The sequence below is a fragment of the Penicillium vulpinum genome (genome assembly GCF_028829585.1).
Source record: "Penicillium vulpinum strain IBT 29486 chromosome Unknown utg000003l_segment0_segment0, whole genome shotgun sequence".
Taxonomy (NCBI): domain Eukaryota; kingdom Fungi; phylum Ascomycota; class Eurotiomycetes; order Eurotiales; family Aspergillaceae; genus Penicillium; species Penicillium vulpinum.
Genome location: NW_026643243.1, coordinates 2,542,398 through 2,569,623, shown reverse-complemented (window position 1 = coordinate 2,569,623; position 27,226 = coordinate 2,542,398). Strand labels below are relative to the sequence as shown.

The window sequence follows — 27,226 nt, the reverse complement described above, 5'->3', positions numbered from 1 at the left end:
ATTTCAAGGCTAAGCTTGCGCTAGATGCCGCCAAGGACTTTTTTCATTCCATTCTGTACGGGCGAAATGCTACCTTTGGTCTTGTTTCGCGTTGATATTTTCACGATTTCTCTTTTAGCGTCGGAATTAGCGAGCCGAGATATACCGCCGAATCAATCCATGAATGCTACATGCAATTCATGCCGCTGTTAATATCGCATAATTTTCAATAGAATAGTAACTAATTTCACTGGACCCCATTCAGGCGCGATGTGGCTCCCTCGCTTGAAATTTCCCTTTCTTCTCTTCTGGCCTCTACAGCTGAGCTGGCTAAATACTAGTATTGCCCGGCATCGTACACTGTGAATTAATATCCTACCATCTCACGTTTGGTTTCTTCTCTGAGGGTTATCCTTCAGACCGAGTAAGCGTGATGTCAGGACTCCGGATGGTCGTGACTGCGGCCCTGGCAGGCCTTGTGCCTCTTTCGTGGGCACAGCAGTTTACCAATACTACGATGTTTACGGCGTATGAAGGGCTGAGCACGGCGTGTCAAGAGGCCCTGGCAACCAATGTCACTTGTTCGCCGACTTTAGGCCTTATCTCCGAGAGGTAAGTGAACGCCTATATATCTGTATTCTTGACGAGTCACTAACCACCCTCCGGATAGTAATGAAGTCATGACATCAGATGATGTCGCTGTAGTTTGTGTCGACGGTTGCTATGCATCTTTGGAAAGCGCCAGAACGGTTATTGCAGCTGCGTGCACACTCGACACGGATGTTATTGTGACTGATAGTGTCGCATATCCGGGTATGAATTATCCAGGCCTTGCTGCCGAGATGGCTAAATTAAATGCGCAAAGCTGACGTGGTTGTAGCTACCTTCATCGTGGACAACTATCTGTTTGCGTACCAAGTCTCCTGCAGGACGGACAGGTTAGTACAGCTTCCAATCCACTCCTTTTGTGCAGCGCTGAATAAGTTGATAGCTCGACGGGCGAGTACTGTGATCCACAGATCGTGTCATGGTCCAACCAAACCCTAACCACGGAGCAGCAGTGCTCTGATTGCTGGCTGGGTGGTCTTGCTCTGCAGCTAGGCAACCCCTTGGGCTACGATGACAGCTTGGCAACAAATTATGCGTCGTTGATTTCCAGCTGCAATGCCACTGCGTATAGTTATACGACATCCACACAGTATGCGATCAATGCAACCGCAACTGCTACTCCGACGCCTGTTACGACAACTGCAGCACCCGATTGTACTGGAGCGTATACGGTTCAAGTGACGGATGACTGCAACTAGGTCGCGCAGGCCCTGAATGTGTCCACGTACAGTCTTCTGTACAACAACGGGCTTGATATCTACTGCCAGAATTTCGCCGCTGCCGTTGACTCAAGCTTGTGTATCCCGCCGCAATGCAGCACTTACGTCTGGCAATCGACGGACGATTGTAACAGTGTTGTCAGGGAGCTCTCGGGTGTGACTGTTCCCCAGTTCTTGTCCTGGAATCCGAACTTCAATGCGCTTTGCCAGAACGCTGTGAATTACGTTGGATATACGGTGTGCGTTGGGTATGTCCCTCCTAGAAAAAAAAATATTTCTTTATCACCAAGTTCTGACATGTATATAGCCCGCCAGCAGGATACCTTAACCACACAACGGACATGACAAGCAACTCGACTTCACCAACTAGTTTCACCACTGCCGCGGCTGTGCCAACGAACACTGTTAATGGCACTAACACGAACTGCGGTGCATGGTATACTTTAAGTAGCTGATGCATTCCCGGCAACCGCGAGCGACGTTGACTAACCTGCGCACAGGTTGTGACGGGAGACACATGTAGTCGTGTGTCCATGGCTAACGGAATCTCTCTCACGGACTTCTATTTCCTGAACCCCGAAATCGACGACGACTGCACGAACCTAATCCTTGGCGAGGCTTATTGTGTGGCGGCTGTGGATTCCATCACTACATATGTCAGCTATCCCATTACAACGCCTCTCTTCACAGTAACTTCGGCCACCTTTCCTTCTGTTGACACATCAATTCCCACAAAGACCAACGACCCAGGGTATATCTACGTCCCTACATACCTTCCGACTGCGCCCGACACGCTCACGGACTGTGTGCAATATCGCGACTACTCCAGCACGACGTCCAATTCCTGCATTTATATTTCGTTTGCATTCCATGTCACCACTGACCAGCTGATGGAGTGGAATCCAAGTCTTTCAACCACTCTAAGCACCTGTGCCTTGCAGCCTGGCTACAGCTACTGTGTCTTGGATAGTGATGACTCCAGTAAGTGTCAACCATCAGTGAATATTCTGCTCAGCTGAAGCTTACAAAATAAAACAGCAACCACGGACGACGATTCCTTCACCTTCTGTCTGGGAATCAATGCTACAGAGTCAACCACCGTGTCAAACTGTAACTGCTTCACCCAAGTCTATGGCTACATGAGCGATGGTAAGCATCACCCGTCCAAGAAATAAGAAACCACGATCAAAGGTGTTCGGCCGGCTGACGTACACGCTAGATTATCCTTGTGCAGATCTTGCAGGAGACGTCGACATCACAGAAGCTCAATTGCTGGCGTGGAACCCCTGGCACGCCGGCGACTGCGACACAGAACTTTTCGCAAACCTCGATAATACTGACACCCGCGCGATTTGTATCGGGATCGACAGCTCTGCAACGCCTACTACCTCAACTACAGTAGCAGCTCCAACCCCAGCCGACACTATTGCCGGCTGTTCGGAATTCTACACCGTTGTCTCGGGAGATGACTGTTCGAGCATCCAAACCAAATTCTCAATCACCCTTGCAGAGTTATACGCATGGAACCCGAGCAGTAAGCATATCTCCCTCACCAAATTGCGCCCCTTCCCCCCGTAAAAAAACAAGAAGGGAGAGAAAAGAAAAATGCTGACCACATCAAACAGTTGGCAGTACCTGTACGAACCTCTGGCTTGAAGAAGTGTACTGCGTCAAGGGTCCGGCGATAGCAACGGCGACGACCACGACAACAAGCGCCGTTCCTACACAGACTGGTATCTCTTGGGCAATACGCTATATAGGGACCAAAGGAGAGGAGGGAGAGAGTTGATTCCTACTGGGAGCGGCGAGCTTCCAACTATCTATCTAGCTAGCAAACGAGGGGTTGATGCCTGAGGCATCACTGGTGGCCTGAGGCTGCCACAACACACCCCCCCCAGGCACAAATCCCGAGGAAATCTCTCTCTTGTTTATGCAACCATTCCGGTTTACATAGTAAAAATCATATGTTTTTGTAGGTTTTTCCAGCTCATTCTTAACCGGCTTCCTCTCAATTCCTTCTGTTTTTGTCTTTTCACTTTTTGTATATATATTAGGATTCATCCTCTATCAACTTTATCGTTCATCGTCGTCTTTATTAACTGATTGCGCTATCATCTTTGTCCTTATTGGTTCGAAAAGCTCCTTCGCAAGCGGTTTCGTAAGGGTATCCGCAATATTGTTAGCGCTTGCGATTAACTCCAGTCGAACGATACCTTCTCTCACTGCGTATCGTACAAAATGGTATCTTATATCGATCCACTTCGTTCCTTTTGCGTAGTTGTCCTTCTTTATAATCGACACCGCGTTATCACTGTCGGTGTATAGTGTGATCGGAAGTTCTTGTTCAATCCCTATTTGATACAGAATTTTCAGCAACTATATACACTCCCTAATCGCGGCGTTAAAGGCGATATACTCGGCTGCAGTGCTGCTTCTCGCAACAATCTCTTCTTTCCGGGATAACTAACTAATCGGGCCGCTAGCGTAGTAAAAGATAAACGCCTCTGTACTCTTACCGTCCTTACAATCTTGATATAAAGTATCAATATAACTATATAGTCCTTACTTTGGCTTTCCACCCAGTAAGATACCAAGGTATATCGTCCCTTTTATATAACGATTCAGTTGTTTCAATACCTCGATATCCTCTTATCTTAGTGCTAACGCTCGCCTTTGTAGTTTATTAACAGCTAGGGCAATATCTGGGCGAGATTTGTCTGTTAACTATGCCAGTTTACCAATATCTTCGATATATACCTTTGTTTCTGTTGTTGAAATCGAAGGTTAATCTTCTTGAATATTGAGATCGTTGTTACTCCTCCGGATATCTCTGTCATTCTTCGAGTTAGTTATTGCTTTTATATATCGTCTTTATCGGAAGATAAACAGCAGTTACCGTTTGTAAACTAGCTTTGACGATAATTTCTTCCGTATATACTCCTTAGCTGAGAAAGATACTATACCCCCTCTTATTGCGTGATAGACTACTACCTAGGAAGCGATTTAGCTTGCTAAGATCCCTATATTTGAACGGGATCTTACTTTTAAACTAAGCAATTCCTTCTTTATTAGAGGCAGCGATCAATATATCATCAACGTAGAGCAAGATCTAGATATTCTTTTCTTTATAAATCATGATACAGGGTTTATCTTTAAGCGGTTGAAATCCTATTTCTTTCAATACTGTAGTAATAGTCTTATACCACAGATAACCCGCTTATCGAAGCCTATACAGAGCTTATAAGAGGATATATACTTTATCTCCTTTCTGCTACCTTTTTATCCAAAATGTCACCTAAGCGTGTGCCCGCTGAAGATGTTGACCCTGCGCCCCTAGGGCAGTCGCTCCAGTTCGAGTTTAGCGGCAGGACAGCGCTCAACCGGTTTCTTAAGAGCGCTATGAGTGAAAAGTTTTTGAGTTGGAATCCCCGGGATCTTGAGGATAGAGGCTTTCCATCAAGTGGACTGATAAATCTTTACAAAAGATGGGGCGAAGGTGGATGGGGAGTCCTTCTTACGGGCAATGTTATGCTCAATTATGACCATCTCGAGGGTCCAGGCAATGCCATTATCCCCCATGGATCTCTTTTCTCCGGGAAACGATTTGATGCCTTCAAGGCGCTTGCGCATGGTGCAAACAAGCACGGAAGTCTCATTGTGGCCCAACTGTGCCACCCGGCCGCCAGACCCCGGGCAATGTGCAGCAACACCCTATATCAGCCAGCGATGTCCAGCTTGAGGGCCGGACTCTTGGTTCACTATTTGCAAAGCCACGCGCAATGATGAAAAAGGACTTCGAAGACGTGATAGAAAGTTTTGCCCATGCTGCAGAGTATTGCTACCAAGCTGGATTCGATGGCATTCGACTCAACGCCGCTCAGTGAGCCCACCACCCTCTCGCGTGAAACAAAAAACCGACGTAACGTAGCGGCTATCTCCTAACTCAATTCTTGTCCCCGACGACCAATCTGCGAACCGACCAATACGGTGGTTCAATTGAGAGCCGCAGTCGTATTATCTTCGAAATCACAGATGCCAGTATTGCTGCTGGGATACAGTAAGTCCACTGCCCTCGAGCTGTCTCCATATTGATATTTTTGCTAAATAGTTTAAGGATGCGGCTCGTCGAAAATGATAAGCATCCCTTGGACTTAAGCCAGGAGAAGGATATGGATGTGTTTATGACTACATTACAGAGGCTTTTGGGTGAAATGTCGCAGAATGCAGACGGCTCCAAGTACGGCTTCGCGGACATTGTGGATTTCCCCCTGAATCCCTTTGGAAGTCCCTACTCGGAACAGTGTGATTGAAAGTATCGTAGGAGTTAGAATATGAATGAGACATCAATGTGCTTATTTATTTCAAGTTTCGAGGGCTGCACCTCGGAGTTCTTGATACCTTGCGTTGTCTTATGCCTTAACCATACGGAAGCCACCTTTCAATATCCGTGTGAAAAGAATAAGAAATCCCCCGAAAGTCATGACAGAACCAGCAAAGGCAATAAGGCCTTTGAACCCAATCCAGTCAGAGTCCGCGAGTGCCCCAAGCATTGGCAATCCAGTTAGAGCCCTAAAGTAGGTGTTAGAATGTTTGTCCTGATTACCCAAAAAGCCAGCTCAGGAATAGGACATACGCAATAGCGATGATGAACATGAACGAACCCAGCTTGGGGCCCAACTGGTCGATTTTACCGTCGCATAACACCACCACAGAGGGGGTCATTAAACTGACAAATCCACCACTTGCTAGACCATACAGAGCGGCAAATCCGATGATAGCACCAGTAGACGGGTAAAAGGCGACTGGCAGCCAATACGCGAGAATTGAAAGCCCCGATAAGAATGCAATGAAAACCATGACATTGAGATGGCCAACGCGGTCAGCAACAAAGCCTGGGAGAATTCTACCAAAGATTGAGGTAGCACTGCGGATATCATAAGTCAATAATGGCATCTGGGGCTTTTTAATGACTGGAAATGCCTTACTTAGTGATAGAGATTGTGTAGATTGCCATATCTTTTGACATTCCGATGGAAACACCCATTGAAGGGAGATAGTTGATGGGACAGAATAGACCCCAGCTATTGTAAAGCCCATTTGGTGAGAAAAGATCAAAGAATAGAATGAAAAACAACTAGTGAAGATTGACTAACAGCATAAAGAAGCACCCAGCGCAGAATACGACGAATGGAAGATCTTTGAATGCATCAAGACCAGCAGCCTTGCGCTTCGAACGACCTGGAGGAAATGGCGCAGAAACGCAAAGAGTTGCGATCACGAGGCAGACGGCCATCAAAAGACCAATCCAGCGAAGAGCATTTGGAAATCCAACCTTTTCGATAAGACGAGACACTATAATTGGGAATATCACACCCCCTATTGATCAAAATTAGCAGATGTAAGTATATTTGGATTAGGTCACGAACCAAGGCTACTTCCGCTAGCCACGATACCTGCTGCTAGTCCTCGTCGTTTTGTGAACCATTGGCCAGCGCAAACCATGGGAGGTAGAAATAGTCCAGATGCCCCGAGGCCATATACAATCCCCTGCGTAAGCATAATTTGGTAAAACTTTGTGCTCAAGCTCAGCATAAATATTCCGAGCAGAGCTAGGAGAGACGCAGGGAAAATCAACTTGCGCGGTCCCACTATATCTACCAGGACCCCCATGATTAGGCCAAAAGAGAACATGAGAAATATCTGGACTGTGATGATCCAGGAAATGGTTGACTTGGAATAGTCGGAAAGAAGCTCTTCCTCGTAGTATAATTGAAAAGTACCACACCTGGGATGGAGTCAGAAAATTTCCGATAGCGTTTATTATGAAATGACCAACGCATTGAGAAATCCGAATGAGCAAAACTGGCAGAAGAATCCTCCAAGTACACAGAGCCATGCTTTAGTGCCTTCTTCTGGCACCATTTCTTGCTCAACGGGTGTAGTAGTCGACATTTCCTTTGACTCTAAGTCAGCCACGCGCTCCGAATCGGTTTCCATGTCTGCAGGTGTATTAAAATGAATTGAATTATACAGAAAATACAAGAGGGCTGAGTGATTAAAAGGGTAATATTAACGTCTGCAAATCCAGTTTTATAGAATTGGATACTGGCCGAGGCGGCCGAGACGGCCGAAGCGGCCGAAGACACCGGGATCGATGGGAACTCTTCGCCTCCTTTATTGGCACACACTAAAAGAGAAATATTTCACATCTGACACACTAATACTTCCTCGTTATTTTATTCTTGGCCTTGTTTTTTGATCTACATCAACTCCACTTAGTGCATTGTTGCGTCTATGGGACCTGAACAAGCTGCACGAGGAGTTGACGTTTGTCACATCCTTGAGTCCCCTAGCAACAAGCCGGCTATATGTCGGGCCCCAACAAAGGTTAATGCCACCATGAGGAAGCTCAAAAAGCTATGGGAAGAGTTGGACGTAGGTGCGGTCAAGCTTGCAAGGCAGGTATGTGCACTATATGAGATTGAGGAATCGAAAATACTGGCATGTTCCTAGATGTTGGGTGGGGCCATGGACACCAAGCTTCGCTCAGACTTGGACTCATGTCCCGGAATCAGTTGTTTCATTTGAGAAATTGCCGTAAAACCCTTGTGTCGACATTTATTTGATGTGTGCTTGCTGTGTTATTCAGAATATAGGTACCTAAGTAGGTCATGGAGATCTGTTTTCCCTTTTTTGTTTTACAAAACAAAGCGCTTCAGGTTTGTCGAAGCTTAGCCTCGGTGTTGGATTTCAATTTTGATGGAGGTCGTTAATCATTTCGTTTACCCTTAGGCCAGACTAAGGAAGTGCAGTTGGTTTCAGGGTCCTGTGCCTAGGGCTTGTCAAAGATCCATGCCACTATTACCACTGAATCCAAACGAAGAAAGCTGACCACCGAACAGTGACTCGAGCAGGTTTGTACCATCAATACCACTCATAGCAAAATTAGAATCAACTTCTCCAAGCGAGTTTATGCTCGTGTTTCCACTGATAAACCCCTGTGTATATAAGCGAAGCCTCACTTGTTCCCGTAGATTGTGGAGAAAGGTCCACAGTCGTTCCTCTTTGCTACTTTCTCCTGAGCTGCCTGAACCGCCGGATTCCATCTCCACGTCGGCAATGGTTTCCCAAGCTTGTTTGCAAAGAACATGAATATCACCTGGTAGTTTAAACGTCTCTATTGTTGATAGCTCGTTGATTATATGGAGCATTCCATGTAGTTGGGAGTGCCGGCGAATGTGCCAATGGAATCGTCTGATATAAGGGTCGGCCAAAAGGGTTTGATAGGAGGAGATGAGGTCTTTAGCATTTTCCATAGCCCTGATTCAAATCAAAATTGAGCACAAAGCGGTAGGAATAACGTTGAGGAAGAGGGGGGGTTATGACATACTTCTTTCGAGCTGGGCTCCAGTAGGCATTATTGGCCGTGCCATCACGTTCTTTCAGGAATCGATGATACAGAATGAGCCGGAGTTTATACTCACCAAGGCGGCCAAGCTCCAGCGTGACTGTCTGAATAGGATCGCTGGCATGACAAAATTGCAGGTAATGTCTCTCCACTATTTCCACTGTTTCATCAAGACACTTCTGAATTGTGTCAGAGCCAGATGGAGGGGCAGGGGTTGTCACTAGCTGTCTCACACCGAGGGAAAGGTGGTAGCGAACGAGAGACATTGTCATGTCGGTAAAACGTGCGTTATTGTTATCTCCTAGTGAGTTTTGCACAATATCCTCGTCATTCATGTTCGTGGGTAACGCAGTCGCAAGTGTAGTAGGCCATGTTTGGATGGTTATGGGTTCAGGATCTACGCCACGTGCTTCGCTAGACATGAAGTCGAGACTTTAAGCGTTATTAGACAGAGTCTCTGCGTAGTGTTCACGCACGCAATACTTACTGGACAATAACATGCCACAGTCGTCGGCGAACTTCAGTAACAATGGCGCTAAATGGAGCTTCTGTTGGCTTTTGTATTCGCTTCCGATCTGCCAGCGCTTCTGGGTCCACATGGAGAGAGAATGATCGCGCAACACGTAGTAACAGACCAGTTAAGCAATAATGGTATGGTACATCGGTTTCCTCACACGTAACAAACTGAAATATGATCGCGCATTAGTACACACCAAGAACAGGTGACGTGGGGTAACGATTCACGTACCAAAAAGAGACAGCAAGCCGAGATTGAATGGAGGCGGGGCCGCTCAAGCAGCTCGGATCGGACCAGACTCTGTTCTATAGCAAGCCGAAGAGCTTGTAAGCAGCCCTGCTTGATCTGTCCAGGGGCAGTGTCCTGACTTGGAGGCGATGGGTCCCAGTGCTCCTGCTCAGACAAGCTGGTGAGAGCGGCAAATAACACGGAAAAGAGAAGCGCCTCAAATGCTGCGGTCGATCTTTTCTCAGCTCCATTATCCTGTCCAACTTGGATGTAGTACTCTTGCATCTCCTCAAGAAATGTCGGCTTATGAATGATGCGCACGACTGGGTCCACCCTGTCGACGAAGATGGTGTACAATCGCTCGGCGTCAGCTAGGGGTGGAATGTAATCATGGGGGTGAAATTGAGGGTCTGGAGCGACGAATAAGTTCAAGGGTCGATTGGGCTGTATTCGTTTGGGCGGTAGGTCTCCATCTTGGTTCGCGTCTAAGAGGGCGTTGAAATCGGGATGCTGTTTTAATGCCATTCTGTCAATGTTGGGCTACACGGCTGTGGGTTCAAATATGAGTTACGCACCTGTGCAGCTAATTGCTTCCAGTATGACCCCGACAACAGGCGTGGCTCACTGTCCACAATATGGACATCACCAGCATTGGAAACAGCAGATCCCTCCGGAAGGGAATCCTCGGGCGCGGTGCCTGCCAATCGCGCGACTACCGCCTCCAGATGACTGAGTCGCTGTGAAAGCTCCTTGTAAGACCCATCCTGACCCTCGGGTCTTGTGGAGTTTCGCTCACTGGGAGTCGTAGGGGTATATCGGCAGGAATGCCCATGACGTGCGCAGTTTTGACACTCTGGTCTTTCGCGACCGCAGCGAATCTTTCGCGCACGGCATCGAAGACATGAGTTGACTGTCCGCTTGGTAGCGGGGATCATCGAGTCCTTGGTTCCCTGGCTGCGGCGGCCATAGGAGGGAGCAAACCTCGGAAGTGAGTTGTTCTTGGTGAATCTGACGTTGGGGCCAAACGATTGGTGTCGGAGCACCTCATGTGTATTTATGGTATTGTCCTGACACCCTGATACTATATGTACATTTGTACACATATGTACAGGAGCTCTAAGTAGCGTTCGGTTAGAACTGTATCTATAATACTCGATTGTAACCGACAGAACTGCATAAGATTATTTGAATATAACCATCACAAACCAACAATACTACATAGTAGTATACACATACATGGAGAGAGAGCGGTACACAGTATTGTACACATACCGTTGTTCGGAAACGGACCCACCTACGGGACATCCCGAGCCCCTTCCAAGGTTATCACGCACGGCATCGGGAACACAGAGCGGCCCAACGGGAAACCTTGAAACAACGACATCACTCCCGCAGGAGGCGTGCATGTAAATAATTCCGGAAGATGATCAGACCCACGCTGCCCTAGCACCAGTGGAGATAACCAACGCCAGAACCAGCGGATGAGTGACAAATGACATTCGGCAGATCAACACCTGCACCACATGATGACGAGCAAACCATGCCCATACAAGCCATCTGGAACAAGCTGAAAGAAGCGAGATGCAACTAGAATGAGCTCCAGGTCAAGACGATAGGTTGAACGCGCTGACTACAACGGGATCTTGGGCCGCCGTAGTGCCTAGCACGAACAAGGTTGAACCCTGAGAGAACCCCCCGCACACCTACAAAGAAGGGAACTGTGTTTGCATCAGCACCTACCGGTCTCTCGACTAGTCGCACGGCACGGAAACCTCCGTAGACGCCTTCGGCCGCTACCATACCACTCGCGCAGCAAACACCTACATTAGAACAGCACTACTGAATGCCACCCTATCTAAAATACTCAAGTCGCTGGAACTAGCACCACGAAGACTGGATACTTATCCCGCCTAAGACTAACTTTGGCCGACCTGACTGAGCTGGCCTGCAATAACACGGAATGTTTAACCGAGTTAGGCAATGGCACTGAGCTGATAGTGCTACGATTTAGAGTAGATTTGTACCACATTCCAACCCAAGGACTGGACACTGAAAGAGATGAAGTAGGCACCACCAAGAAAATTCCCGAAGAAAACAACTTTAAGGCACGTGGTTCTGAATCGAAAACATCGCTTGGCTGAAGAACTGGCAAGTTGCCGCTAGGTATCAGACCACGTTGTCTGCAATATACCGGGAAATTCCAACACGAGATATAGCATACCCAACACCAGTCATGGAGCCCTGGCAATTTTGTAAAACACCCTCCAAACAGCTAAATGCTACGAAGTTGAGAACGGGCATGGAAGTCCTTATCGACGGCCATCAGAGCCAAGACTTGGGTGTGCTACTCATCCAGGAACTACATGTACTAATTACCATATACCAAACCTATGTAACCCACAACGCGTGACGACTATAACAACCAACGGTGGGAGGCCTTGTTTGGTTCACGGGCGCAAGCGCTAGGTACTTCGTATCTGAAGTTTTATGGGGGAATGCATCAATATATATATCTCGAGGTCGGCTCTTACATAGTACTTGTTAGCCATCGTTGGAACGTTCAAAACTCCTCCAAATTTTCGACTTTTGCTATTCTTTGTAATTCAAACCAATCTCTAACACAGGAATATGAAATAAAACATCCTAATAAGTATAAAACTGAATCGCAGTTCCAAATATAGCGCGTAAAGACGAGGAGAGATTGTGTATGTTCTTATACAGGCCGTTTTAATTCTAAATTAATATTCGTCGCACACTACTCTAAACCTTGGTCATTAACTTCCATCCACCCATTTGAACACGGGAAAAGATGAAAGCCAGAGCGCCAAGAGCCATCATAGAGCCGGAAAGGCCGATTAGCCCGCCCCAGTTGCCAGTTTTGTCGGCCACAGCGCCACTAACAGGAATTCCCACCAGAGCCCTAACGATTGATTAGCCATGCTATTGGAGCAACCAGGATATTTTCAAAACTTACCCAAATGCGAGACATAGGCAGGCAACACCAAACTTGAGACCAAGACCGGTTACCTGGCCATCTACCAGGGCGACAACACAAGGTGATAATAGACTGGTATATCCGCCAGAGACAAACCCGTAAGCTAAGGCAAAGAAGATGATGCCACCATTTGTAGGGAAGTAATAGACTGGAAGCCAAATCACTAGTAGAGTAATGGCGGAAAGGGTGGTGACGAGGGCCATGATATTGAATTGACCAACATGGTCAGATATAAATCCTGGTACAATACGTCCAATCATGGATCCAGCATTGATCATGGCGAGCGTATACTGAGACAGGTCACGATCCATACCAGCTTCCAAGGCGATGCTTGGTAGATAGTCGAAAGGAACTAGAAGGGAGAACGTGCAGCAGAAGACACCGAGACAGAAAGCTATCCATGGAATGAGATTGTGGCGCATACCAAGATCCTTACTTGCAGGCTGATCGGGGGTTGCTGTGTCTTCAATAGAGCATGGCACACCCAGATTATTTGGGTCATGTTGTTCATCCGATCTGGAGGATTCTACGGAAGGATCGGCGAGTTTCGAGGATTCCGAGGAATGGTTGACGATTGCTTCCTTTTCTTGAAGGGCAGCCATGCGTTTTGGAGGAAACGGCCCCTCGCAACAAATCAAGCCAACAATCATACAACAGCCAACCACGAGTGTAGACCAGTGGATCGCTGTTTTGAAACCATGGCTATTGATCAAACGAGAGACCATGATAGGGAAAATGAGACCCCCAAAACTGCTCCCGGAGCTTGCTAGACCAACGGCAAGTCCACGCCTTGTGGAGAACCATTGAGTGACACAAATAACCGCAGGAAGAGTTGTACCAGAGCAGGCTAGACCAAAAGCGACCCCTTGGCTGAGAACAATCTGCCAGTAGGTTTTGCAAAGACTGAGTAGACCGAGAGAAACAATCCCCAAAGCAACAAACGGGGCCACTACAGGACGAGTGCCATAGCGGTCTACAAGAGCGCCAATCGGTATGCCGAAACCGAAAATGAGAAATACAGCGATTGTAGCGATCCAGCCTAGCTGAGAAGCTGAGTATTCCGGCAGCATAACCTGTTTGTAGTATAGAGTGAAGACACCGCATCTATCACAGGATCAGATATTCTAGCCACGATAAAGCGTTTAGTTTTTTTTGACGAAGATGGTAGGGGTCTCACGCTGTAACATAGCCGTATGATGAGGTCTGTAGCAGGAATGAACCGAAGACAGTCCGCCAGGCCTCCCAACCCCCATTCGGCGGCTCAAACTCGATCTTGCTAACAGCAGCCATTGGGGATGAATGTATTATTAATTAGTCTTTTCTCAAGAAATCACTGAAAAATGTATGAATGGTACTGAACTAGTATAGGATATTGTATGTTTATAAGAAATGCGTGAGAGCCATTTCCCAAAGAGGTAACTCTCCGAGTCCGCGGACTTAACTGGAGGCTAGACTCATTTCTATTTGTCCTGTAAGCGAATTAAATGGAGGTCACAGTGGCCTCTCAAATTACTTTGTACATTCGCATCCTCGTCTTGCTGATTAGCGTCGGATGTGGGTCTCGCACGAAGGCGGCCGAGCGCGCCCGCGCCCGCTCCACTTCGACGGCGAGCCAGGCATAAGTCATATCCACTAGGTAGTTTAGTGCATTTGCCATGTCGAATAAGGATACGGAGTGATTCCAACTTGTATGCATGTGAATTAATAGAAATAGATGGACATCATATTCAAATATCGGGCGATCTAGTCGGGTTTTCTCGACTGAGCGAGTCTCTACTTTCCGAAAGAAGTTCCTAAAGTTCTGGACTACTCAACTACTTACAAGTATGGAGAGAAAGCCCCTTCACACCACCTTTGCAAATCAAAGGTGTCGTCGACCGGTTTCTTGTGAGCTTTGTCGAGCTAAGAAGCTCCGTTGTGACCGCGGGAAACCTTGTGAGAATTGTCGACAGCGCAGAAAAGCCTGTGTCTATGTTGGACAGGTTGACACAAGGCGTGTGAAAAATGCGCCACATTCTTCTTCTCAGTCAAGCACGTTTGGTATGGAAAAAAAGCCAATAACGCGCCACGATATCTCTGCCAACATCCCCGAGCTGTTTTCGCGCATCGAAGTCCTGGAGGAAGCTGTACTGAGGCACACAGGTAAAAGCAGTTTGGTAGCACGTTGCGGGACCACTTCTTTCAAAACCTTGGCACCTCCAAATCCTGAGGTATGCATGGTCATGTGTCATGAGTGAATTGAGCTAACTGGCTACTATTAGACTCGCATATCAGGCACTGGGTTTGGAAATGCACTCATTTTTATGGAATCCAACCAGCATCCTCGCGACCAGAGCTCAGCATGTCTTGCCTTTGAAATCAGCTGTCTTCCAACCCTTGGTCAAACTCATGTTATATTTGATCATTTTGTCCACAGTACGCATCTTAATTTTGGTGTACTCCATGTCCCATCTACCCGCGCCATATTAGAAGACAGCTATCATCGTCTACAGCTGGGGAAAACTCTCTCTGCAACTACACTTCTGCTCCTGTTCAGTATTATTTCTAGTGCCGCGTTTACATGGACCCCAACCTTGCTGAAAAGGCTTTGCATAACATCTTTTGAGGCCAAGGACTTACATGCTGCATACAGTCGCTTGGCTTTGGGGCTTCTTGATCATGATTTACCACCCTCTACTTCCGCCCTAGCTGGGATAAGTACCCTCACCTACCTTCACACCAATGCAGAAGGTCTCCCTGATAAAGTGCATCAACTGCGTGCGCGGGGACTTTTGATGGCACGCGCGATGCGTATCCATTGCCTCGACACCCCCAAGAGCCGTGACCAGCGCCGGCTAAATGGATACGATGGTATTGAAGTTGAAGTGCAAAGACGAATTTGGTGGCACATGGTCTCCTCTGATTGGTATGAGTGCATTCTAGTCTGTTCTACATACATAAAAAATTAATACGTGGCGCAGGTTGCTCGCATTCTCTGGTGGACCCCAAGAAGGAACCTACATCTTCCAGAAGAGGCACATGGTGGTGCAGTATCCCAGCAATCTGGATGACAATACCATCACTACGACCTTCGACCCTGACAGTGTATCATATGACTTATCATGCTCGGTCCCCACAACTATGTCCGCTTCTATCGCCCGAATTAGATTGGCGGAAATATGTGAAGAAGCAGTTAATCAACTCCCATTCAATGGGCTCGAATCCAGCAACCTGGATTACGATACCGTCCTTGGTTTAGATGCACAGTTTCAAGATTACCTGCGCAATCTTCCATGGTTCTTCCAGCTTCACCCAGGAAGGGCCCATGAGTTTCAATTCGGTTTGCAGGAGCACCCCTATATCTCTTGGCAGCGACTCATCATTCACTTCATGACCCACACCCGCTTATGTTGGTTGCATCGCCGGTTCCATATGGAGAGTTCCTTAAACGGTCGCTATAAATATTCACGGCAAGTGGGCATAAGCTCCGCTCGTATGGTACTCGAGTTACGGCGCCTCATGGACGATGCAGGCCCTCCAGTGAACATCAATCCATGCCGCTTATGGTCGATAATGCAACACGTCTTCCATGCTGCCACTCTTCTAGCCAGTGACTACTCTCTCTATCCAACCAGTTCAGATGCTACTACTCGCCAGGATGAAGTTTTGGCGGCTTGTCGCACACTTGAACAGTCCTCACCAGATGTAGACGGTATCCAGAGGGTAGTTCAAAAGCTCCGTGCTACTCTGCAAGAATGTAAACTCAAAAAAATCCCTTCTACCACCAAAAACCCAATATTATTGGGTTCAACAGCACGCAGACTATCGCGATCGATTTCAAAAGATGCCGATGACCAAATGATGGAATATACGGCAGATCCTAGCTCGGCCCTGAGCAATTGTGAGGGGGTTTCCCCACCACCTCTGGACCTACTCTGGCCTGGGCTTGTTGACGCGGCTCCTGAAATGGACCTGAATCTGTGGACATCCCTTTTAGATGAAATTGACGGGACTCTTGGCGCAGCACCACTTGGGAACCTATGGGGAGGGTTCGAATACAATAATTGAATCCTTTTTTTCAACAACTCTCTCATTATGAACATACATTAGAATACTACTTGATCCTACGTTTGAAGGACCTCAAAACTAGTCGTATACATGTAGACCGACAAAGTCAGCACCATACGTCTGGAAGACATCTCCAGAAACCTCGTTTCCAATGACAACATCATTCGGACCATTCTTCCATCCATCAACCAAAACTCCCAGCCTCGAGCTATCCCACCACCCTTTAGCGGGGCCGAACAACTCGCTATGCCGACCCGTCAACGGCACCTCCAGTCGAACAGCGTCTCCACCATTGACAGAAATTGTTAAGTTCCTAGAACTAGATCCCCAATCCCAGCTGGTCGCAAGGGCAATGTCGTTATTGATATAATCAATTTCCAGATATTTAGCAGCTGTAATATTTCCAGACCCATCTCCGACGGTTGCTGGGATCGTGACCTGCGCAGTGCTATCCGCAGTAATATAGCCGATCTTGGACCCGACAGGAGTACAGAAGCCAGTGTCGCACCCTTCGAGTTTGGTAGATCCGCCCAGTGTAAAAGAAGTGCAGGGATAGTATCTACCCGATGGTGCGGAGATTCGGATTGACTTTATCGACTTTGTCGAACCACTCGACCAAATGATGATTTTGTTCGAAGAGCCTGCGGTGAGGGAGATTCTGGTCGAGATGCTTTGTGCGGAAATTGGCACCGGAAGACTCACCCTCTCCGATGATGATTGGAGAAGGAGTGTTGTATTCGATGTAGCAGTTGCGCTGAATTCGATTGTTATCGTGTGGTTTGGACTAGTTGTATTGGCGTAAACTGAATGGAATGTGGTCCGGTTTCTGAAGGTGAAGTAAGGTCAGTCTCACACTGACCAGAGTCAAAAATACTCTAGAAGCAGCAATTCAATTCAATATATTACTTACCCGTTCACGGTGGCGAATTTCCCGCTTGAGTAAGTCCCAGCCGGGGCTGTATTCTGAAATTCAAGAAGCATCACGCCATGGGGCTCAACCGAGGCAGTGTAAGCTGTCTTAGTATTCGACGACGTCTTCTTCCTCCAGATATTCTTTACAGTAGCAGCAGACTGTAATCCAATATCAGGCAGATTCAGAGTCAACTCTCGAGCTTCACCAGCCCAGTTGATAACGGCCGCGACTGTTCGGTCCCCAGACAAAGGGCCACTCCAGACCTCATATCCCTGATCCGACCAGCGACGTCGAAGACTAGCACTCTGACCCAGGGAGTCCTGATTGAATGCAATGACGTCTTTGTTAGACAGAATCGACAAAGACGCATCGCTAATCGCCGTCCGTTCATCCTTCAATGCGCCACCAATTACCAGTGGGCTTTTCAAAATAGCCCAGAGCGAAAAATGTGTTTGTTCTTCCGGTGTTGTCAGGATCTCATTCCCAACTTCCATCATATCCAGATCCGGCCATTGACCAGGTGCTGCAAATTTTGTCTGCGGGACCGCCTGGTTCAGGGTTCGGAAGATGGCTCGCCAGGCGGGAATTATGTCATTGCCAATACGCCATGTGTGGCCCAATTCCGGCGCCCAAAGAGCTGGGAAGTCGACTCCCCATTCGCAGATTTGAAAAAGGACTTTCTTGCCTTGTGCTGCTAGAGCGTTGGTCATGTTGGCGTATCGCGGGCGTGGAGATGTGCTTGGGGTGTACTCTACGTTTGGATAGCCTGTATCTTCCTGGGAGTAACAATTGTCATCTATGTTTGCGTTAGTAGGTGGGCATAGCGTTGTCTGTGATGGAACTTTGTACATTTAAGGGCATCAATGTTCCAGGACATAAACGTTGCCGCATCTTGTTGCTCGTGAACTAATAAAGGTTAGTATAGACTCAGCATGATAGGATATACAAGGCTCACACAAACTGCCTGCTTGTTCAATGCCCGTGTCACAAGTATTGATACCTGCATCCTCATAGACCCCGAAAAGCAAACCCAGGTCATGAATGTATTCCCCTAAAGCTGGGAACCCGCTGGGGAACAGTGTTTCATTCCATGTCAAAGATCCATTCGAAAGTCGATGTGCAACTGTCCACCCGCAGTCGATTCCAACATACCGATAACCAAGTGCGTCGAGGCCTAAATCAACTAATGCCTTTGCATTTGAGCGAATGATTGCCTCATTCGGCGAACATGAGTAATGGTTGTAGCTACTCCATCTTTCAAAAGATTAGTGGAAGTATCGCTCTAGTTTTAGAGTAACGAACCCCATTGGTGGTGTTGTTGCTACGCCATCATTAAGACGAGGACGTAATGCTGTGGCATTAATGCAAAGCGAGAACGATACCAGCAAGGCTAAAATGTACAACATTGTCGCTTCTTGCATTATATATTTACATGGTAGGAATTCAGATGTATTTATAATGGATTTTTGAAAGTAATACAGTGTAATACGGCACAATTTGAGAGGTGCATGATTGTGAAGTGTTCCGTCAACCGGAGAATTCCCCCATTTGGAATCATGGGGATGCAACACAACTACAGATCGGCGAGCAAACAATATATCATTCGTCCCTATCCCTCAAGACGGAAAAATTAGTCCCGGTCACACTCGCTTCCGTTTGATCTTGCATTAGATCATCCGCTGTCCATTTCAACAGATCGGACTAGCAAGATGTATGGAAGACTCGACTTGATGATTCATACATTAATCAGATTCCAGCAGAAGCTGCTAATGATGTAAATTTATGTGCAATGTTTTTCAAGAAACACCGCTGTCGGTATCCGATCAACTCCAATGCCGATGTCAAGCTCTTACTGTAGGTAGGCACTGGATAAATAGCTCGGTCATTTTGCCTGTTCATAGTAATGGATGAGTTCCCTATTCTCCTCAATATCAGGTGCTGACATGTGCCACATGCTATGGTTTCATTGCGGGGATTTCAATACCGAAGAAAGTATTATTTTGAAAGTCACCGCTCGTTCATTTTTATATTCAGTAGATCGATCCTCCTCGCGTTCTGATTTTGGATTGGCTCGGATTCTCCCGAGCGGGGAGGGATAACCGTGCCAAGCCAACTCCTTGCCCACCCGATTATCTTCTTACCGAAGGACCGCTAGTGACTGGTAGAATATTTAGATACTCAGGTGGCTCTACAATCTCGGATTGTCCCGACTTCTCTTATCACCAACATCTTCCTCCAGACTAATCAATATTGAGCGACATGGTTATCTGATATCTCTTAACCTTGATGAAGAAGATAGCAGCGCAGTATATACATAGCAACATACGAACACTGGTATATGAAAGCTCCAGACATCGCCCCTCGTTCTCGGATATTCTATTTCATTGCCTCCCACAAAACAAAAACCGAGTTGTCTCATTTACGTGGGTGATCTAGAGTTCATTGCAGCCATGGCACTCAAGGCACTCAAGGCAAAGCTGGCAGAATCGACAATTGGCCACTATGTCGAAAGCATCAAATCATGCCCTCGTGAAATTATCGATAGTAGGCGGCTTTTTTTATCGGCCGCCATGTACGCGACGTCGGCACTTCCAATTAGTATGCTCCCGTGCCCATGCAAGGGAGGCTCCCATTAACGAATTTTTGACAGCTTGGGACCAAGGCTCCTCTTCCGTGATCTCATCACTTCCTGGTTTCCAGAATGCCTTCGGAATCACATCAGCCACGCATCCCACCGAAGTCTCGAACTTCATTTCATTTGTCTATATTGGTGCCGGCGTGGGCGCTGCCCTTTCATACTTCCTCAACGATCGTATTGGACGTCTGTGGTCTTTCCGCTGGTACATGGTCATATGGATCATGGGCCAGGTGATAGCTACATTTTCTTCCGGTAATATTCGAGCTTTGTATGCAGCGCGCATAGTGTCGGGTCTCGGAATCGGCGCTCTTACAGTCATCGGCCCCGTCGGTATTGTCGAGATCGCACCAAGTGAAATGCGAGGACTGCTTTCGGCGTGGTTCAGCGTGGTAATGCTCTTGTCGCCGACGTTGTCTGTTTTTGTGGTCATGGGTGTTTATCTTCATATCGCTAGTAGCTATCTGCAATATCAGGTCGTGTTCTTTGTGCCGACTATTATTGTGGCTTTGATCATTCTCGGGAGTTTCTTTTTATCCGAAAGTCCACGGTGGCTATTCCTCGTCAACAGATCCGAGGAAGGCATCGAAGCTCTGGTGGCACTACGCGGGCTGCCTGCTACCCATCCGTGCATTGCTGCCGAAATCGAAGATATCCGAAACCAGATCGAGTAACAACAAAGATTCGAACAGAGTGGCTCGCGGTCAACACTCGTGGAATTGTGCAGGGAGACCTTCCTCGTGCCATCGAACCTACGCCGGGTTCAACAGACATTGATATCCTACGCACTCGCACATCTGTCCGGTGCAAACAGTGTGACTTCATATTTGGTACCAATCCTCGAGATTATGGGACTTGGTGGTGGAACGGACCGTTCGTTGTTCTTGACTGGCATGTATTCGATGGCGAAGTTTTTTTTCTCACAATCATTTCAAGCTTCTTCTTCATTGATCTAATGGGACGTCGCAAGAGTTTGTTTACTGTCGCAACACTCCAGATGGTCTCTCACATCTACATTGCTATTTATATCAAATACAAACAAAGCGTCCTGGTTTCTACAAGCGCGAGCAAGGTGGCCATTGCTGCTATCTTTATCCACGGCTTTGGATATGCTGTCGGTTAGTTATAGGACGGTACAATTACTGATTTTCGGTCAGTGCTGACTTTTCGTTAGGTCTTCTAATTCTCCCATACGTCTTCGGTGCAGAAATTTGGCCTACTCACCTCCGATCCTTTGGTTCAGCTATGTCGCAGTGCTTCCATTGGCTTTTCTTCTTTGCCATCAATAAATCAACTCCGTCCCTCCTCGCCAAGACCGACAATTGGGGCGCATTCCTGTTCTTTGCGGCGTGGTGTCTCATTGCAATCATCTATGCCTACTTTGTCATTCTAGAAACTGCAGGAGAAAGGCTTGAACACTTTGACGAAATCTTTGAGCAGCCGCTGTGGAAGGCATACCGTGGTACAAAGCGACCCCAGGCAATATGCATTGAAGCTTGCGAGTTACCGTGAGAAAACTCCTTCTAACACCGATTTGTTATTTCAAACCACTAAGATGAATACAGTGTTGAACAGCGGAATATACCTGTGAAGGGAAAGAATGAGTCTTTGGAGGGGGTTGTTGAGGTCTAACAGCAGCTGCGAAGTTTTACATAAAATCCGATCTACTCAGGCAGTAAGACACTGATCTCTTCATTGGAAATTTGCTTGCTTGCACTCAGTCACAGCTCTTTTTGTCCCCATGAAGTATAGAGGAAGCTTCATAGTAGCAGCCAGTTCATCGCCTACATTCATTCTTGCTCCCATCCTCGTACAGATGTCGATTTTCTATTTTAATGCATTATATGAAAGGCACAGAAATAGGCGATGCGGTATACTTCGGTCGAATCAGCACAAATCAACTATCTGGGTCTTGATCTAAACTCTGGCACGTGTATATTAACTTGAAAGTAACTAGAAAATAATAAGTGAGTCAGAATAAGCGGCTAAAGAGATTTAAACTTACTCTGATCCTTCGAAGCAAGACTCAAACCCCAACTGGAGTTCAATATCGAACATTCACACGTCAGTTATGGAGAGAGACAAAAGATAATCCCTAGGATTCATGTTCTACGCATGGAAGGATGGCTTGATTGTGATACATAAATGAGATTTGGAGAATCGGAGAAATACATGTGATATGACCTTCGTTTCATCTAGTTAAGATTCTGGAAACCCTTGTAAAAACTCTTGAATGAACCAGTCAGAGCAGGAACCTTGCGGCATGGATAAATTATCAAAACCCAAACTCCAATCTCTGAGGCCAGGCGGAAGAGTATCACATGGAACAGTCCATTGTGATTGTGGAGGGGCTGGTCCAGCGAGCTGACCGTCTCCACAGATCATGTCGATGGTTTTCTCCGAGAGTGTTTCGAAGATATCGCGATAGGATGTAGCCAAATTCCATCGCTCAGCTATAATCACCAAAACTGTTGTGCAGGCCAGACATGTGTTGATTACCACGCCCTGCTTAGTCTGCTGGCGTACTCGTGATGACCGCCAGAGGCAATACAAATATGTCAACCCACCTAAGAACAGAATATGTAGACCCTCCGCCAAGTAAATTGGACGGTTGACTTCTGATATAGCTGCTGATACAGCAGACATATCTCACGAGAACAGCGGGATTAATCTTCGAATGCTCTTTGGAGGTTCTCTTCTTCTTCACTGAATTCTGTGCTGTCAAAGTCGTATTGACCAGATCCTTGTCTTCGTTTACCCAAGATTTCAGTGATGTATAGGCAATTAAGAATCAGGATCGAATGATTGTAGGCGATGTGAAACCATTAGTTTGATGCGAACACCGATAAAGGATGGGTAGCTGTATAGTCTAAGTGTATGGGAGCTGATGCATGCCAATCTTCCAATTCTTGGCGCAGGCCCTCAACAATAGCAAATTCGCTAGTCGTGCTGGGGTGTTGTAAGTTAGGTGAATAGAGCGTAGCGTGGATTTTCGCCCATAGTTTCCTTAACGCGATAACATGAATAGTACCCGTCATGATAGTCGGCAGCTGGTCATCAGTAGCACGGGGTTTTTCCAATAGACTGTCTCGAGTAATCTTCTCGTCTTCGATATCTAGAGGAAGCTAGTAAAGGTCTTAGTAAGAGAAGTGGATCGAAAGAAGTCATTAGACACAGGGGTATATATTATACCTCTGCATCGATTAACTCTTCTGGGATAGCCACTGGCCGGCCAAGGATGAACGCTGCAACACGATCGATGTCGTATGCGACCCAAAAGCACCTTGTAGAAAGTTCCTTTGTCAAGGGATCAATATGTTTGCGATACTTGTCCGCGCTTCTGTGGTACCCTAACTCGATGCAATGGCGAATGGCCATGCCTGATATTTTCCTATTGTCGAAGTTACAGTTTGACCTGGAACAAGGATAGAGGGATGGTAATACCAAAGACTGGGTCCAGTAGGTGATCTGATGGAGTAAACTGCACAGCATAATATGCTTTGGACTGATTCCAAATTATTAAGCGCAAGGACGGCGGGGAGATGATCCAAGGCCATGTTGTAGTACGTCTGATATTATTAGGAACTCAGAATACCCAAGTTGGCAGATAGAACATACCGATGCTGTATAGTCTTGACTTTGACTCATTACGAGGGAGCCCGTCGCATAGGCCTTTATAATAAGCCAATATCGTCAGATCATGTCTGAAATCTACCGCGACTACCGGAGGTTGTCATACCATAAGAACGAAAAATATGGGAATCTCGCCGGCGGTAGAATTGTCTACTGATTCGCTGGCGTTGCGAACTTCCTGTTCCCATTTGCAGAATGTTGGACGGTGCAGGAAAGGGTACTGAGGATGAATGTTATCGAAATACGCCCGCGTTAGATTAACTGACACACTCGGTGGTGGTAGTTGCGGTACTCTATCTGTACGTGGAACACGGGGATCACTCTCATCTAAATCAGCAGTACGTGGTGTTGATAAATTTGGATCGCTTTTGAGGCCCATTGTTGCACTGATGATCCTGGAGAATGAGACGGCCGACGAAGGACCGAAATATTGAGGTTCACCACCTGCGGCATTCAAACACAGCATGGCAACTTCAGAAGAGAGATGGTCTACTTGCCCAGCGTGTTCATTTTGAAGTGTCGATGATGCTTGATGTGTATGGGAAGAACCCGTGTACGCCCTCTCGGGTGAGTCCTGGCCAAAGGTTGAAACTCCAGGCATCTGGGCCGAGGTTGGTGGAACAAAGGGAACAACAGACTCGTTATTCATGGTTCTACTCTGATCATCTCCGTCCAAAGATATGTCCGGACGCGATTCTCGAAGAAAGCTTCCCAGGTAAACCACGCGTGATTCGAGCGACTGCATGTAGTTACGTGGGCGATGTAGCCCCGTAGCAGTGTCTTCCACAAGGCATTCTGAGCCACATCAGATAAAGCCACTAACCCAAATAGACAATCAACGTACCTCGTTGATGCACTAGTAATGTGTCAACACACTTTTCACTCCCTGTATGACGGGTAGTTACCTTCAGCTTCTTGCGCTTACACCCAATACAGGCTAGCATTGTACGCTCCCCTACTTTTGGTCGCTTTAGTGCATGGCGAACGACCTGACACATGGTTTAAGCAGAATTATTTGAGATAGTGTGGTGATTTGATGAGATCGCGGGGGGAGATAAAAAAGGTTGAGATAAGTTGACCAATTGACCAATAACGATTGATCTAACATTTACCCCCTCAACTATCTTTTTTTTCACCATTGAAGTTCGTATAGCTGCAATTACTTCTGAGTATCGCGTCTAACAGAATTCACTATCATTATCCTTATCGTCGCAACTACCGATATCAACATTGAGTTTTCCCCACAATTCCCAAATGATCGACCTCGCGGGTTTTATTAATTAGGAGCTCAGTCGAATCAAATATTCAATCTGTGGCCTGGATAATTTGGAACTGCGAATCGGGGGAAACCGAGCATCGTTGGTGGGGAAATTTCTCCCCTGATAACGGGAGAATCCGACCTCGGGAACCCCAATAACAGCAAAAATGATAGCAAAAATGATACAACATACGATAGACACATTCGCGCACTCGGGACATTATACTTGATAGCCGAAGGGTCTCACGAACATAGAAGGCGAAATTCACTTACAATAACCGGTTTGACCTCACCCTTGACCTCTCACACTTGATCTCACCCAGCTCAAAGCTTCAGAGAAATAGACCAGGCAGTACCGCCGAACAAGCAAAGCCCCACCGTCATTGTGGGAGCTGGAATATTTGGCCTCGGTACTGCACCCCACCTTTGCAAACGCGGCTACACCGATGTGACCGTCCTCGACAAACAACCCTACGATGAGACTTTGTACTCATACTTCAAGGGCGCGGACGCCGCGTCTGCCGACATGAACAAAATTGTTCGATCATCGTACGGATTCCAAAAGGAATATCAAGATTTATCTACTGAGACAATCTCTGAATGGCACAACTGGAACGCCGAGCTCAAAGAAGGTGTTACAGTACCTCCTGGAATGTCCACCAAGGATGCAGTCTTCGTGCACAGTTTCCACGTTTCTCTATCTACATCCGTCGAATTGCCACCATGGAACCTTGCGTGTATCGAAGCAATGGAGAAAGCCGGATACAAAGACACCCAATTGGCTACGACTAACCCTCGCCACCGGGAGATTGTGCAACAGAAAGGACTTTAATCACGTATCGACCCATTCCAAAGAGAAAGACGTGGAAAGCACAACAACGGCTTGTTAGATATCACAGGTGGTATGGCTGTTGCAGATAAGTCCTGTCGGTTTGCACTGCACAAGGCTCGAACCCTAGGAGCAAAATTCATTTTCGGGGAAGAGGCCGGATGTATGAAGGAACTGTGCTACGAAGGTTCGAAGGTGATTGGAGTCAACACTAGAGATGGGAAGACACATTCAGCGGAGATGACTGTTTTAGCCTGCGGTGGCTGGACCCCTGTGTTACTACCAGAGCTTGACGGCCTGTGTGAGGCCACCGCAGGGAGTGTGATACTTTTCAAGATTCCTCGAGAGTCGCCTCTATGGGACCGCCTAGGCCCAAAACAATTCCCGACCTGGATGTGGAATATGCGGAATGGACCCGAAGGTGGTGTTTATGGATTCCCAAGAGACGAAAACGGGTGGTTTAAGGTTGGATACCGAGGCACGAAGTATACAAACCCACTGCGCCAGGGAGATGGCAATGAACGAAGCACACCGGTGACACGCTGGTCACCTGCCAAAAAGGATGGCGATGCCCCCACAGGGGGCAAACTCACATCGTTCCCACAAAAAGCGCATCAAGTCCTCACGGGCTTTTTGAATGAGTACCTTCCAGAGTTATCCGAAGAAGGAATCGATATCGCCCTGACCAGAATTTGCTAGTACACAGATACATTCGATAACCACTATGTTGTTGACCGTGTCCCCCATAAGCAAGGGCTTATGGTTGCAACCGGCGGCAGTGGCCACGCTTTCAAATACCTTCCAAGCGTCGGAAACTGGGTTGTCGATATAATGGAGGGCGTTGATATGGATCGACCGGCAGTGAAGGCATGGCGGTGGAGATTTAGTGGTGAGGAGGAGCCATTCAACTCTATCATGGAAGGCACCGGTGGCTCAAGAGCTCTCCAGAACATACGTCTTCTTGGAAAAGTTAGCTTGCAAAGCAATCCAACTGCTAAGCTATAGTCATATTATGTAAACAATTTAATACTTAACTAACTAGTTACTTTCATACTTGCAAACAATGATGGAGGTACTTACAGAAAGAATTATAAATCGGAGATGCATTCCTTCAAACCATGCCCTCAGATATCGTACGAAATATTTATGGCTAGAGTTGAGAGGGTTGGGGAGAGAAACAGAGGAGAAAGAAAGATAGACAAGGAGGGTTTATGCCTGTTCCTTCCTACAGAGGTACCTAAAGTTCCCTTTGCACTTTCCTTTGTACCTTCCCTATCAGAAATGTCACATGTATACCTTGTCATAGTTCCTTCCATCCATCCCTTTTTGTTAATCATACGTTTCAGATCACCCCAAAGGCACCCCAAAGGTCACTTTGATTTCTCTCACTGGCTTCCGGTATATGACGTGTGAATAGCTAACGATATTATATTGATGTCTAGGTAAAGGTACTGCT

General features: G+C 47.0%; 11 protein-coding genes across 11 annotated transcripts; 6 read left to right on the top strand and 5 right to left on the bottom strand.

The window, feature by feature from the left end:
• Positions 1–412: 412 nt before the first annotated feature.
• N7479_006085 (LysM peptidoglycan-binding domain-containing protein) lies at positions 413–3,039 on the top strand (the record flags this gene model as incomplete). The annotated part of the gene is made up of 10 exons (XM_057253781.1): positions 413–591; positions 650–792; positions 860–917; positions 971–1,217; positions 1,287–1,555; positions 1,615–1,743; positions 1,831–2,288; positions 2,346–2,456; positions 2,527–2,841; positions 2,933–3,039. Coding segments are annotated over 10 exons (2,016 nt in total), but the record flags the coding sequence as incomplete, so codon positions are not given.
• Positions 3,040–4,595: 1,556 nt separating this feature from the next.
• N7479_006084 (FMN-linked oxidoreductase) lies at positions 4,596–5,617 on the top strand (the record flags this gene model as incomplete). The annotated part of the gene is made up of 4 exons (XM_057253780.1): positions 4,596–4,975; positions 5,032–5,187; positions 5,236–5,364; positions 5,422–5,617. The coding sequence occupies 4 exons, from the start codon at positions 4,596–4,598 to the stop codon at positions 5,615–5,617; spliced, it is 861 nt and encodes a 286-aa protein (XP_057107642.1).
• A 99-nt stretch (positions 5,618–5,716) lies between these two features.
• On the bottom strand, positions 5,717–7,304 carry N7479_006083 (MCT family MFS transporter; the record flags this gene model as incomplete). Its single annotated transcript, XM_057253779.1, has 6 exons — positions 5,717–5,876; positions 5,941–6,231; positions 6,293–6,388; positions 6,461–6,683; positions 6,734–7,092; positions 7,144–7,304. The coding sequence occupies 6 exons, from the start codon at positions 7,302–7,304 to the stop codon at positions 5,717–5,719; spliced, it is 1,290 nt and encodes a 429-aa protein (XP_057107641.1).
• An 845-nt stretch (positions 7,305–8,149) lies between these two features.
• On the bottom strand, positions 8,150–10,395 carry N7479_006082 (Zn(II)2Cys6 transcription factor; the record flags this gene model as incomplete). Its single annotated transcript, XM_057253778.1, has 5 exons — positions 8,150–8,627; positions 8,698–9,147; positions 9,203–9,399; positions 9,464–9,970; positions 10,036–10,395. The coding sequence occupies 5 exons, from the start codon at positions 10,393–10,395 to the stop codon at positions 8,150–8,152; spliced, it is 1,992 nt and encodes a 663-aa protein (XP_057107640.1).
• Positions 10,396–12,220: 1,825 nt separating this feature from the next.
• Positions 12,221–13,745, bottom strand: N7479_006081 (uncharacterized protein; the record flags this gene model as incomplete). The annotated part of the gene is made up of 3 exons (XM_057253777.1): positions 12,221–12,380; positions 12,435–13,559; positions 13,633–13,745. The coding sequence occupies 3 exons, from the start codon at positions 13,743–13,745 to the stop codon at positions 12,221–12,223; spliced, it is 1,398 nt and encodes a 465-aa protein (XP_057107639.1).
• Positions 13,746–14,497: 752 nt separating this feature from the next.
• On the top strand, positions 14,498–16,502 carry N7479_006080 (fungal specific transcription factor domain-containing protein; the record flags this gene model as incomplete). Its single annotated transcript, XM_057253776.1, has 3 exons — positions 14,498–14,665; positions 14,717–15,360; positions 15,416–16,502. 3 exons carry the CDS (start codon positions 14,498–14,500, stop codon positions 16,500–16,502), a joined length of 1,899 nt encoding a protein of 632 aa, XP_057107638.1.
• Positions 16,503–16,580: 78 nt separating this feature from the next.
• Positions 16,581–18,722, bottom strand: N7479_006079 (alpha-galactosidase D; the record flags this gene model as incomplete). Its single annotated transcript, XM_057253775.1, has 5 exons — positions 16,581–17,328; positions 17,413–18,211; positions 18,265–18,321; positions 18,371–18,669; positions 18,718–18,722. 5 exons carry the CDS (start codon positions 18,720–18,722, stop codon positions 16,581–16,583), a joined length of 1,908 nt encoding a protein of 635 aa, XP_057107637.1.
• Positions 18,723–19,865: 1,143 nt separating this feature from the next.
• N7479_006078 (uncharacterized protein) lies at positions 19,866–21,682 on the top strand (the record flags this gene model as incomplete). The annotated part of the gene is made up of 5 exons (XM_057253774.1): positions 19,866–20,013; positions 20,066–20,678; positions 20,702–21,168; positions 21,225–21,558; positions 21,616–21,682. The coding sequence occupies 5 exons, from the start codon at positions 19,866–19,868 to the stop codon at positions 21,680–21,682; spliced, it is 1,629 nt and encodes a 542-aa protein (XP_057107636.1).
• A 1,193-nt stretch (positions 21,683–22,875) lies between these two features.
• On the bottom strand, positions 22,876–24,681 carry N7479_006077 (fungal specific transcription factor domain-containing protein; the record flags this gene model as incomplete). The annotated part of the gene is made up of 7 exons (XM_057253773.1): positions 22,876–23,175; positions 23,243–23,441; positions 23,495–23,619; positions 23,669–23,722; positions 23,790–24,478; positions 24,528–24,539; positions 24,609–24,681. The coding sequence occupies 7 exons, from the start codon at positions 24,679–24,681 to the stop codon at positions 22,876–22,878; spliced, it is 1,452 nt and encodes a 483-aa protein (XP_057107635.1).
• A 256-nt stretch (positions 24,682–24,937) lies between these two features.
• On the top strand, positions 24,938–26,469 carry N7479_006076 (FAD-dependent oxidoreductase; the record flags this gene model as incomplete). Its single annotated transcript, XM_057253772.1, has 3 exons — positions 24,938–24,953; positions 25,265–25,678; positions 25,832–26,469. 3 exons carry the CDS (start codon positions 24,938–24,940, stop codon positions 26,467–26,469), a joined length of 1,068 nt encoding a protein of 355 aa, XP_057107634.1.
• Positions 26,470–26,529: 60 nt separating this feature from the next.
• On the top strand, positions 26,530–26,775 carry N7479_006075 (uncharacterized protein; the record flags this gene model as incomplete). Its single annotated transcript, XM_057253771.1, has 1 exon — positions 26,530–26,775. The coding sequence occupies one exon, from the start codon at positions 26,530–26,532 to the stop codon at positions 26,773–26,775; it is 246 nt and encodes an 81-aa protein (XP_057107633.1).
• Between the last annotated feature and the right edge of the window lie 451 nt (positions 26,776–27,226).